This window comes from Lates calcarifer, linkage group LG15, assembly GCF_001640805.2.
Source record: "Lates calcarifer isolate ASB-BC8 linkage group LG15, TLL_Latcal_v3, whole genome shotgun sequence".
Lineage (NCBI taxonomy): Eukaryota > Metazoa > Chordata > Actinopteri > Centropomidae > Lates > Lates calcarifer.
The window spans coordinates 8,316,971-8,329,371 of NC_066847.1; the positions used below are offsets into that span (position 1 = coordinate 8,316,971).

The 12,401-nt window shown below is 47.2% G+C and overlaps 1 protein-coding gene across 1 annotated transcript in view; it reads left to right on the forward strand.

Moving 5' to 3' along the window:
* The window catches only part of LOC108898544 (forkhead box protein O3-like), a 29,084-nt gene extending 17,342 nt beyond the window's left edge, over positions 1-11,742 (forward strand). Inside the window, exon 2 of the mRNA XM_051075777.1 lies at positions 9,867-11,742. Within this exon, the coding sequence (XP_050931734.1) occupies positions 9,867-11,591 (1,725 nt within the window). The 3' untranslated portion in view covers positions 11,592-11,742. The remainder of the gene's footprint in view (positions 1-9,866) is intronic.
* Positions 11,743-12,401: the final 659 nt, after the last annotated feature.

Genomic DNA, 12,401 nt, shown 5'->3' on the forward strand with positions numbered 1-12,401 from the left:
TCCATGTAGGGGGCGAGGAAAGACATACCTGCTTCTGCAGTTTTAATGTCTGGTCGTGCTTTTATCGCAGGATGTACGTGTGTTAACATGACCTAAGAAATTGACGTATTCATGAAAAGCCAGCGTGAGCCATTTTGAAGTTTTATCCCCTTAAATCTATTGTACATCGACTCAACAGGGTGTGTGTGAGGAAAGGGCAAGGGGGTAAACAATCACAAAGAGAGAGGATGAGAATGAGGGATCATAGAGAATTTTTTTATGAGTGTATATGTGTGTGTGGAGGGAGAGAGTAAAAGGAAAGAGTCGAGCGGGGCTATTCTTAATTAAGTTTTCAGGAGGTTCTTAAAAGGTCATGGCATGCCTCTGCACCCCCTCACCACCACCACACCACCGCGCCCTGCCGAAATTTCACCCCCCCACCCCTCCACCCCTCCTCTCCCTCCCTCCCTCCCTCCCTCATTGCGATCTATCCAGTCATCAGCCCCCCATCTGTGCACATTAGCCATTCATGAACACACTCATTAGGGTGGGAGTTTGAAGCGATTGTGTTCACTAGTCTGCGGCTGGAGCGTGGCGATTAATATTTCAGTGTCTCCCGTCGAGGAGCTGAGAGCAAGTTTGGCCCTCTTAGGCTAGAGAAAGAGAGAGAGAGAGAGAAAGAGAGAGCTTCAACCCTCCTCTTTCTACCCCCCAACCCCAACAAACCCTCCCTCCTCTTCCTCCCCCCCCACAGCACCACAACTTACAGTACACTGCCCCCCTGATTTCCCTTTATTGCATACACACTCATGATTGGGACACACATTTTTGCCCCCCCCCCCCCACACACACAAGACCCTAACTCAAACTGACTTAATTGGGCTCTTTTTGTTTCAGGAAATGGAGAGAGGAGGGAGGGGGAGGAATGCAGGAGGAGGGGTAATTCCTGTCTTTTCTTGTCCCCCATCTCCTCATTCCTCCCAGTTGGACAGGAGTGTTTTTCTCTCACTATCCCTCATTTTCTCTCCTTATGAGCTTGCATTGAATTGGTCAAGCTTGGGTTGGTGGGGGAGGATGGCTTGTGGTTAGGTAGGTGGTATTCTACACTGTATACATACACACAGAGTTCATTGAGACCAAATCAATACCCTCCCTCATTTCACACTGTACTCCAGTACTTAAAATATGAGAATCTGAGGGAGCCAGGAGTATCATAGGTTATCAGGCTGTCAATACTTGAAGCACTGCTCCTGAATACAGAAATCATGTTGACCCTACAGGAGCTGAGTTCTCCTCACCTTGATTTCACAAGCACGCTGCCTCTGAGGCCATGTCCACACTGATGTGGTTTCATTTTGAAACACTTTTTCTCTCCATTTGGCTTCCCATCTCCTTTATGCACTGACAATTGATCCTTTTGAAAAAAAAAAGCAGGAAGATTTGAAAATGCTGGATAGAAAAAGCAGTTATATGTATTGTCATTTAGTCTCATGCATGTCATGGTCATGCCATCCATTTTTGAGAATCTTGATGGCATGCTATTCTTCATTCAGACTTTGTAAACAGCAAGCAACACTACAAAATTGGTATGTGGCTTAAGTGGCTTGAGTATGTCCAATAAGAGGCATTTACATGTTTTGTAATTTTTTGTAATTCAGTTAAAGCCACAGACTTGTACAAAAGTATCTCCAGATGCTACTGTGGAGTGGCAAATGCAAATATAGATAAAGTTGACAATTAAATGTCAAATTTATTAGTAAAACTTCTAATCACGTCAGACGTGTGTCAGCTAAGATGAGATACTTTGGCTGTTTTTGCAAAAGCTTGTCAATCATGCATCACTGTTTTCGACAGCTCCATTAACAGGTAGCATTTATAGTCATCACTCACAATCAAATCAGTATTTTAGAGTCTGACAAAAGAAACTGCAAGATATGTCAATGGCAATGTGCGTAGTGTGTGTGTTTGGCTATAGTGAAACGCACAATAAATGATCACGGAGAGTCAGAGGTGGCTGAGTGGAGTATCTGACTATTTTTGTTAAAAACTGTCTATCCACTCTGCTACATTCAGATCAGTAATCCTTTTGTTGCAAGGTTACCCCCCCAATAAAAAAAACTGTTTACTTTGTGTTGGCATCTCAGTGTGTACAGCAAACAATCTGAGACAAACTGAGTGAAGAACATCAACAGGACAGATGTACAGTGTTTTCTAATTCACATGCTTTCCTGTCAACAATTTAATCACAAATGGTCGCAGCTAGCAGTATGTTCTGAGGTAACCTTGATGGCTATACAAGATGAATGGTTGAAGTTGTGTACTTTGTTGGACAGTTGCATTGTGTGCAGAAAAAGAATATGTGTTTGGCTAATAGAGGCTGTAGCTAAAGGTCAAGGCTGGTTAGGAGGAGGCGCAGTTACTGAGAGAATTGCCTCCATACAGTCTTTACCTACATAAGATTCTGTGATTCAGGTTCAGCCACTCTATCCAAGTGGGCCCCCACACTTAAGACCCTCTTTGACTCTCCTTTGTTCCCCCATCCTCTTTATGTTCTTCATCCACCTCTGCCCTCTCAGCCCCTCCCCCTGCAGATACCCCCCACCCCCCCCAACCCCCAAACTCCCTGCTTTTCATTCTAAGCATGCCATTCTCCACCTTCTTCTCCATATAGGTGTGTGAATAAGTGGGAGTCTATGGGCTGTGCGTGAGTAAGTGGAAGTCTGCAGGCTGAAGTGTTGCATGTGGGTAGGCATTCATGGGGAGCAGTGCTTGGTGTGGTGCACACTGATGGCTAATGAAGTTCCTTTGCACCTCATAGCCCTATTAAACCGCTGCCCCCTACCTCTACCCACTTCACCCCCCACCTCTTGCCTTGTTTCTCCCTGAGGGAGAGAGTTGGCAGGGAGCGAGCCGGCTGCTATGGCAACAACAAGGAACCCTCCCTCTCCCACAGGTCTCCTTAGCAACTGGTAGCTTGGCATTGCAGTAATGAGTGTGCCCGGTGTGCCAGGCTTTGTGTCATGTTGGCATGTGTGTTCGATGTACGTGTGGGAGACGGTGAGTGAGTGTGTGCATAGGTGTGTGTGTGTGTGTTTGAGCATGTTTGTGTGGTTGTTTAGTGCAGTTTGCCAATTTAGGTGAGAGTTAAAATGTGTGATGACAAAAAGATGTGGGGGCACTACTTGGTGTGGTTCCAAAAAAATGTGAAGCTTATTTTATTAAAATGTAACCAGGACTGGCACTTGACTGACTCTACTTATCTTTTCTCTGTCTGGGTGTGTGTGCGTGTTTGTGTGTTCTGCAGCTGTGCACTTGTGTTTCTGTGTATTTGCGCATTCTTTTTTTCTCCACTGTGATTGCGGTCATTCTTCTCTGTACTGTGAAATTGAAGCAATTAAAGGGACGATCCGATGAATTTTGCATGCCATGTGCATGGCTGCCTATGAGTTTCCTGCTCTGCTGAAATTAAATTAAACGGTGAGAATGATGTTTATTAAAGTGTGATCAGAGGTGTGCACTGACCTTTAGAATGTGGGAAATGAGATTCTCATTGTTATGAATGAGATTATGTGGAGGCCGTGTATGAAAAAAGCCCGGGCATGCATTGATTCCATTGTTGGCCATCAGTTTCTTTGTATATAGCAGAGGGAGGTTTCAATATAATCAACTCCACACTGTGCCTGTTGGCTATTAAATGGACTGATACACAAATATAGACACACAGGCACTCACATAAATGCAGATTGACTTGGGCACGCTTGCACACACACATATCTTGCTGATCTTGTAAAAAGAGCTGTAAAAGCCTCTCCAGAAATGTGTTGGTCTTTAACAAAAGCATGGCAAGCCCAGTGGAAAATGTTAGTTTGCTCCCTAGACGAGGTGTGAAGTGCGAGCAGGCGGCCGGCCCCACAGGTGGCTCAGCCCAAACACCTGTTGTGTGAATCCTCAGTAGGAGGGCGTGAGCTCTGCCTACCTTGCAGGTCCCAGTGGAAAAACCACACACATGCTATACTGTGGCACGTGCTCGCTCATGTGCCCACACCCACTCTGAGGCTCCCCCATTTTGTGCGTGGGCGTCAGACGTGATGCCCAGATTGTGTCCCCACCGGAAATGCTTGGCTGTCCCTGGCATCAGGCGAGCGGATTTTCCGATCCCCTGTCCGGGTCTCAGATGCTCTACTAATCTGTCAGCATCTATTTTTACCCACCAAAGCTGCGGCAGCCCTTCTCTATCCCACACCCTGCCACCCCGATGCCAACCCTTCCCTTGGCGCCAGGGTGGGCACGGCTGATGAGTCGCCAGCCATTGGCTGCAATTAGTGCACAGTCAGGCAGGAATCCCCTACCAACTCCATTACACCCCTCTCCACAGCCACTTCCTGTTCTGAGGCTACCAGACACACTACCACACACTTGCTTTCCATTTTAAGCCTTTTTATAAATGGCACTCCTGCAGTGTTGTGGAATAATGGGGTCGAATACAGAGCACCTTTCACAGTGCTTGAATCACTCTACTGTGCAAACTCAGTCTATTCAAGTACAATGGCAGCCAAGGGAATGCACATTTGAATTGTACCTGTTCAGATTGGCGTTGAGATTAAGTGAAAGTTCTGTCTGTAATAGGACAGCTATTTGTGAAAAGTCCTTGAGTTACTCGGCCTCAGTTCAGCTTTTTCTGTAACGATCCTGTAAGAAAAGAAAGCCTGAAGTTTTTTACTTTTTCCTGTAGGGTGTATTTATTCAGCAATAAATTACAAACGCTGCCAATCCTCAGAGACCCCACAGTGATACACTGAGATAGATGCTATTCCTAATCCCAGGTTTATTTCTTCCTCAACAAGGGCTGTAATGTGCCTTGCATGCCAATGCAGTCGTGACCACTGCTGTGGAGGCGATGATGACATGTGGCAGAGAAGTAACTGTTTCTCACCTCCTAATAAAAGAGACTCCTTTTTAATCTTTTCAATTTGATTGCATTCCAAAAACAGGCCTGTCTGCCCATCTGTCTCTCTTAAAGAAGTCTCCTAAAGGGATTTTAATCATCTGACTCTGGGCTTCTCAGGCAAATAGCTACATCTCTCTCTTTCTGTCTCGCATACACTCTCCCTCCCCTTTCCTCTCTCACACACATACACACACAAACAATTTCCAGTTTTCTTGTACTCACTGTCATAGTCTCACTTGTCTTCTCTCACTCCCTGATACACCATATCGTCTCAGCTCCATTGTGCCATATCTGTGCAGCCATTAGGCCCTTCAGTCCCTCTTCAAGTCCCCCTCAGACACATTAAATTCCCCCAACCCTGTCCCTATTAATCCACATGGCTCTAAATTCTTTATTTCCCTTCAAAGGGACAACGCGAGCCGTGACATCAATCACGGAAAGCGAATATTTAGCCGGCGCTAATTTCCACCAATAGCCTGGAGACAGGCTTAGCTGACAAAACTCATTCCTGTGCTGAACAAAACTGCTTGTGTTGAAATCTCCCCTCCCCCTGATCCCTCCTGCCTTCTGCACAGGCAAAAACAGCATCACAATAAACACAGTTAGCGCTTCTGTTACTCCCCCTTGATTTAGGCTTATCAAATGAATGTGCACCATAGAGGGATACCCTTTGACAATACATAATGGCTCCATTCTGCATGAAATGGTTTGGTAATACCAGTCGAGTGTGGCAAACGGCTTTACCCGGTGCCACTACAAGAACAGCTGCTGTGTTCTTAGCTGGGCAAGCGCACCACGCTGCTTCACCCTTGAGGTTGTTTGAATCGGGTGAGTGGTTTCTTTTTGCCAGTTCCCAGACCCCACTCTCAGTCCTTAGTTCCTCACTCTGTTCTGTTTGAATGAGTGCACATTCGCCACAAGATGGGACCTATAAATTGTTTGACCTGTTTCCTCGCCCCTCTGTGTGTGAGCATGTGTAGGAGTGTGTGAGCGGGAAAAACTCTGATGGGGGGCTAATGAAGGGGGGTGGGGCGAGCAGGGGGCATTTTGAGGGCACCCCTTTGTGTGGCTTGGAGGGGCCCCTTGCGGTACCTCTATCTTCCCACCCCTACCCCCCACCTCCTGCTGTACCCCCAAGCACAGCTACCCCCATGCCAGCCAGTCAGGTTATCCCAGACAAGCCACTGGGCCCAACATAACAACCCCTAACCCCTTACTACATCTACTCCCAATGCTATTGCCTGACTGACATCTTGAGAGTGGATACAGATGGGTGTGTTGGGCACCAAGCCAGCTTGGGCGCAGTCACGAGCCTATGGCGGTTAGACGCATGTTGTGCAAACAGTGGGGATATGCTATATTGAGCACCCATATTGCTCTCATAATGCAGGTGGATTGTGTAGTTAGCCAGACCTTGATGTTTGCTAAGCTTCAGCACTGATAGCCATTAAACATCATTGATTTCCAGCACTGACTAGGCCTCCTCAGTCCCTGAATCAAACTGAGTTTGGATGGAAGAAGAGAGCCAGAGAGTAGAGCAATACATTGGTATTGTAAGATTTCCAAGAGCCAAATGAGTGGTTCATAAAAAGGTTATTATGGATGAATACCAGGAACCTATTTCTGCTCATCAACAAATAATGAGCAATAATCTGTTGGACCAGATTCACATAAGGAATTTCTGTGTCTGTCTGTTAAAACACCCTCTCTCTTCTTAGTCCACCTGTGTGTTGTGGAAAAAAGTGTCAACGTGTCAGATTTGTTCGAAAAGAGCCTAAGCTTTTAATCTGACGACAAAGAGGCCTATCCCGCGGCTTGGTATCTATTGCCTAAATATCTAAATCAGCTATCAGGATTTTTAGGCGTTAATGAGAGTTGAACCCAAGCTGATTGTTTTCATGCAACCAAGAGAACCTTGTTAACCTTAACTGGCTTTGATTGGTCCATAAACTATTACGCTTATCCTCTTTTACTTTATTACCACATTAACCCCTTTCTGTCCGATTTAGTTGAAGACGGACGAGTGCGGATGTCTCTGATGACAAAACAAAGAAGTCACACCACTACTTATTACTCTGTCTGTTCTTTTTTGTATTATGGGACCAGGCAGTGCATCTCTCTGCATAAGCTCAGCCACTGCTTCATTCATTATTTAGAGCCCTCTCTACTAGGCCCATTGTATTAAAGGGGTATGATTTGAATAGGAAGTAGCTTCCTGGACCCAGGCGTGTGATGTGTGTGTTCCTCTGTCATTGTATGTTTCTGTGGGCTTCATCCGTCTGCCTCAGCAAGCCAGGGGGCTGAAAGAGAATTTCCATTTTATGAATATTTAATACATAATAAAGTTTTCAATTTTATTCTATTCAACCCGTAGGGGTGGAAATGTGGCAAAGCCAACCCTCAAGGACAGCACACAAAGTAAAGGTAGTCAAATCTGATGGAGGCATCAAAAATATGGTTAACATCAACTCACTGCCTCAAAAATCATCTAGTAAATACACACACATAAACATTAGCAATAGTTTAACACTACATCCTATAAGGATTTTATAGTGTTACTATTTCCCACATCTTATACTGCCCCTATGCTGTGTTACTATTGGATCATAGCATATCCGGGCTGCCCGCTGTGTTCATGGTGACCTGGCATGGCTCTCTGTGAGACACCCAGCTGGGAGTGCCCCTGAATCAACTTGGGATTAGCCCAGGATTGTCTGGGATTACTCTGGGATGGAGGGGGATTAGCAGTGACTGCCTGTTTCGGGGGCGTGAGGGCCATAGGCTGGCCAAATTGCCCCTGACTCAGACTCAGGGAACAGGAGGCGGACAGAACCACACCCATGGTGGAACCACCTGCAACCTGAGCTATTCTTAGATACTAAAATACACACACACACACACACACACACACACACACACAAACAGGATGACGGAGAAAAACATGTGGTGCAAAACTACATGACAGGAAGCCAGCAGCTAGTGATGATGATGATGATGATGATGATGATGATGATGGTGGTGGTGCCATGGCTGGCCACCATCTGAAATCTCTCAAATCTCTCTAGCAGGTGGATTCATCAGATAAAGAGGGTTTGGGATGATGACAAATCCCTCCAAGTTCAATGGGGTTGCTCTTCCGTCATACGGGGATAAATTGAGATTTAAATCAGACAGGTCACACAGAGTTGCAGCATGAAGTGGTTCAGCTCTCTGAAAGATGCCCTATTTACAACCGGCTGTGGTGGAATGGCATGAAAGCTTACATATGTTTTAATTCAGGCATGCACAGGACTTGATGGGGATGATTTGGAGTGGTATGATAGGTGGATGATCCAGCCAGGGTGAGACAGGGAGTTGGCGCAGCACGTAGAGAAGCCGTCAGAAGCGAGGAGCGGGCATCCCCTGCGGACCTGCACTGCCGAGATGAAAGGCTGTTTAGTGTTGGAGCAGCAGCATCAAACAACCGCCTCCTCTTGCATCCTCTCCCCCATCCCCCACTCTCCCTCCGTCTCTCTCGCTCACTCTCCCGACTCTCACCACAATATGATATAGTTCTGCACGTTTTTGCACGTTTATCCGGTTGCCATGGTTACCCAATGCTGGAGGTGTCACAGCAAGATAACCCAAGGAGGCATTCACAGATCACCTGAATTCAGTTCGCCTCCCATTTATGTGTTCTCTGCCGCAATTTGATTTATTTGTTTCCCTGCCGTGCAATTCAGTGTGAATACAAATAATCCGCAACATGATGGAGATGGTGGAGGTGTGAGTACCCCTCAATCTGAAACAATCTATTGTACCAGTATATTCCTAAGCCACAGGAGGTGCTTTTGATTTGATATTTTCCTGCTTGAGCGTCAAAATGCCCCACGCACAACAAAGAGCAGAATTGCAATGACAGACTCTGTTGCACATCAGGAACCTTCAGCATTCAGCAAGCCTTGAGATGTAAATGATAATAAAAAAAGAACTATATCCTCTGAATTACAGAGTCACTGACTGTACATGCCGGTGTTGAGGATAATGGGAAAGTAATTGGTGACACACTGTATAATTGAAGGCATAGAGACTGAAAGCTGGAGTGGAAAATGACTCTTGTGTGCAAAGAAGTGTGTGAAATAAGAAAAAGGAAAATCTAGACAAGTCGAAATATGTAGCACTCGGTGACAAAAGAGAAAGAGGGAATGTGATAAAGACAAAACAAGGGAGGGAAAGGGAGATAGAGAGTGAAGGTAGATGTCGGAGGGTGGGATACATCCATTAGCCCTCCTTGCTCCCGGCTCAATCTTGCGATACACCCCCCCACCCCACCCCATTCAAGCTACGAGAGTGAAAGAGACAGGGCTGGCACTAAGCCAGACTGGCACCGACTTCAAACATACAGTACACCCAACCACGGCAGCTTACATCAGCCCGGCTGAAAGGAAAAGTAGAGGAGGACAGATGGATTGATGGAAATTAAAGTGGGAGGATTGACGTACATAAGGAAAATGTCTCAAGACTGAGTCTCAGGTCGTTTCAGGTTGGTTGGGGCTGACAGGGTCTTGCTCTGTGCCAGCTGTAGCTGTCCTTCGAACATGATTGTGTTTTTGATTGTGCTCTCAATTTTCTGACTTTGGTTGACACAGATTGCATAGGGGGTTGAATATGTAGCTACTGCGTGTTTTGTATACCTAATAATAGAAATGGAGGCGACCTGATAATTTGGCACAATTTTTCTGTGACTCAACACGTATAGACTGAATGATTTATAAGCAGTGTTGACAGCTGTGGTTGTAATTAGTTTCGTCTTCATTGTTGGTTTTTATGTTTGATGTCAGAAATTCATATTTTCCTATGGAACATTTTATGAGTCTCATGCAAATTTCAATGATTTAAAATGCTCATCTCAGACAAGCAGTTTGTGTACAAATTGTGTATTTTTTTCATCTCTCTGCAGAACTCCATCCGACACAACCTATCCCTCCACACACGCTTTATCCGGGTGCAGAATGAAGGGACGGGGAAGAGCTCCTGGTGGATGCTGAACCCAGATGGAGGGAAGATGGGCAAGGCCCCGCGTCGGCGGGCAGTCTCCATGGACAACAGCACCAAATACCTAAAAAGCAAAGGCCGCATTAGAGGCAAGAGGGTTGGCCGTCCTGGGATAGGAGCAGGGTCTGCTGTGGTGGGGCTCCAGGGCTCCCCCGACCATGGCAGTCCACCACGGAAAGGCCTCCCCGGAGCTGGAGGTGCATCTGGGACAGATGGGGAGTTTGATGCCTGGACAGACCTCCATTCCAGGGCTAGTTCATCAGCCTCGACCCTTAGTGGGCGTCTGTCACCCATCCTTGCAGAGGAGGAGCCTGAGGAACCAGAGGAGGGTGGCCTGTCCTGTTCCACCTCACCCCATCTCTACCCCTCACCGACCAGTGCCCGCTCTCCGTCCATGGGGGCAGGAAATCGGTGTCCCCCCCTTGAGCAGTTGCCTCAACTGGCTAACCTGACAGGTGCCATCAGTTTGGATGAGCAGCTGATGGAGGATAGTTATCATCACCATCACCCACAGCAGCAGCAGCAACACCAGCAGCATCCAGCTGTAGGCAGACACAAGCACCAAACCCCAGTCTACCACTACAGCTCTGGAGTCAAGGGGCAGAGCTCCTATGGTGCAGGTGTCTATGGTGCAACAGGCATGGGGATGCTGCGCCACCACTCCCCCATGCAGACCATTCAGGAGAACAAGCCAGCCAGTTTCTCTGGAACCATGCGGGCATACTCCAGTACCAATGCCCTACAGAGTCTGCTAACAGGGGGTCCAGCTGGACAGCAATACTGCTCCAAGGACATGATGCTGGGACAGGAGCGGGAAAGCCATCCTATGATTGGTCAAGCTACTAATGGAGTGGGCTCCAACCATCACAGCCACCACCCCGGTCACCACAATGGCCACAGCCACAGCCACAATGGACCTCATAGTCACAGCTCAGCTCATAGCCATAACAGAACTCACAGCCATACCCCTAACCATAATCACAACAGTGTAACCAACCACAACTCACCTCACAGCCTCGTTCACAACAGTCGCAACCTCAACCAGAGCCATAACCACACACCCCCCCAGGCTGCGGCCCTGACTCCACGTGGCAACAGCAATCAGCTGCATACCTACAACCACAAAGCTCCCTACCTGTACAGCCCCCCATCACATGCCCACCTCCCCGCCTCCACCACCCTCCCCCCAAACCCAGCCGGTATGCTCGGCATGCCCCAGGACTCCTGCCATGTGGCCACCGCCCCGCACCCCCGTCACAACCATTACCCTGACCCACAGCACCAAGGCATGACTAACGGACCTTACCACCACGGCCAGGGGATGGGGAACGGTAGCATTGGTAGCAACTACCACGGCTATCACCAACCTCATCCCCATGAGAGACTACCAGCTGACTTGGACATTGACATGTTCCACGGGAGCTTGGACTGTGATGTGGAGTCCATCCTCCTCCATGACATTATGGACTCTGGGGAGGAGATGGACTTTAACTTTGACTGCTCCCTAGCCCAGGGTGTGGGCATTGGCATGGGTATGGGCATGGGTGTGACCATGGGCATGGGGATGGGAATGAGCAGTCTGGCCGGTCCACAGCAAGCCCATAGCAACCAGAGCTGGGTGCCTGGCTGAAAGCCTAGGATGACACGTCCCATCCTAAGAAAGAACAACCCCACCCATGAAGCACTGTGCTCAACTGTGACATTCCTGACTTGACACAGAGACTATACGACCAATGCTCCTGTCTCTCTTTGTTGTCTTGACAGTTCTTCTGTCACCCCCCCCCCCCCCCCCCCCCACTCCTCTATCCCCCACCCCCCCACCCCCAAGAGATCTAGTTCATGTCACATTAGGTTTTTCCTCGTATTAGCTATACTGTGATGACAATCTCTCAGCTGTGCTTGCCCAACATCGCTTCTCATCTACCATGAGAACTGAACTCTCAATGCACTTTATTGCAAGTGGGTCACATCTCACAGTGCAACACGTTCACAGAGCGGTTCAGGCAGAGCTCGGCACGTTTTGTAAGGTGGCTGCAGGATCTGATGGGAACAAATGAGGAAATCACAAGCTTCGTTGATAAAATGTCAGATCTTGGCACTGAATTAAAATTGGACTCCTATTCTCCTCATATGCTGTCATTGTCAGTGGTGGGGACAGATTTTTTTTTCTTTCTTGCAATAAATCCTTATAGTTGCTTTGTGATTAGATCCTTGGTTTTGGAAATTCAGTGTTTCATCAAAACGTTAGACATTTCTTTTTCCTTATCTCTCACCTTGCCAATTTAAAATACAAATGAATATGATTTAACCCTGATTTGATGCTGGTTTTAGGGTATTTGTACAATATATTTAAGTAGAACTCTGATGTGAAACCAGTTTACCATTTTAATGATGACATTCACGTATTCATCAGTTCTAATTAATTATCTTACACCAACAG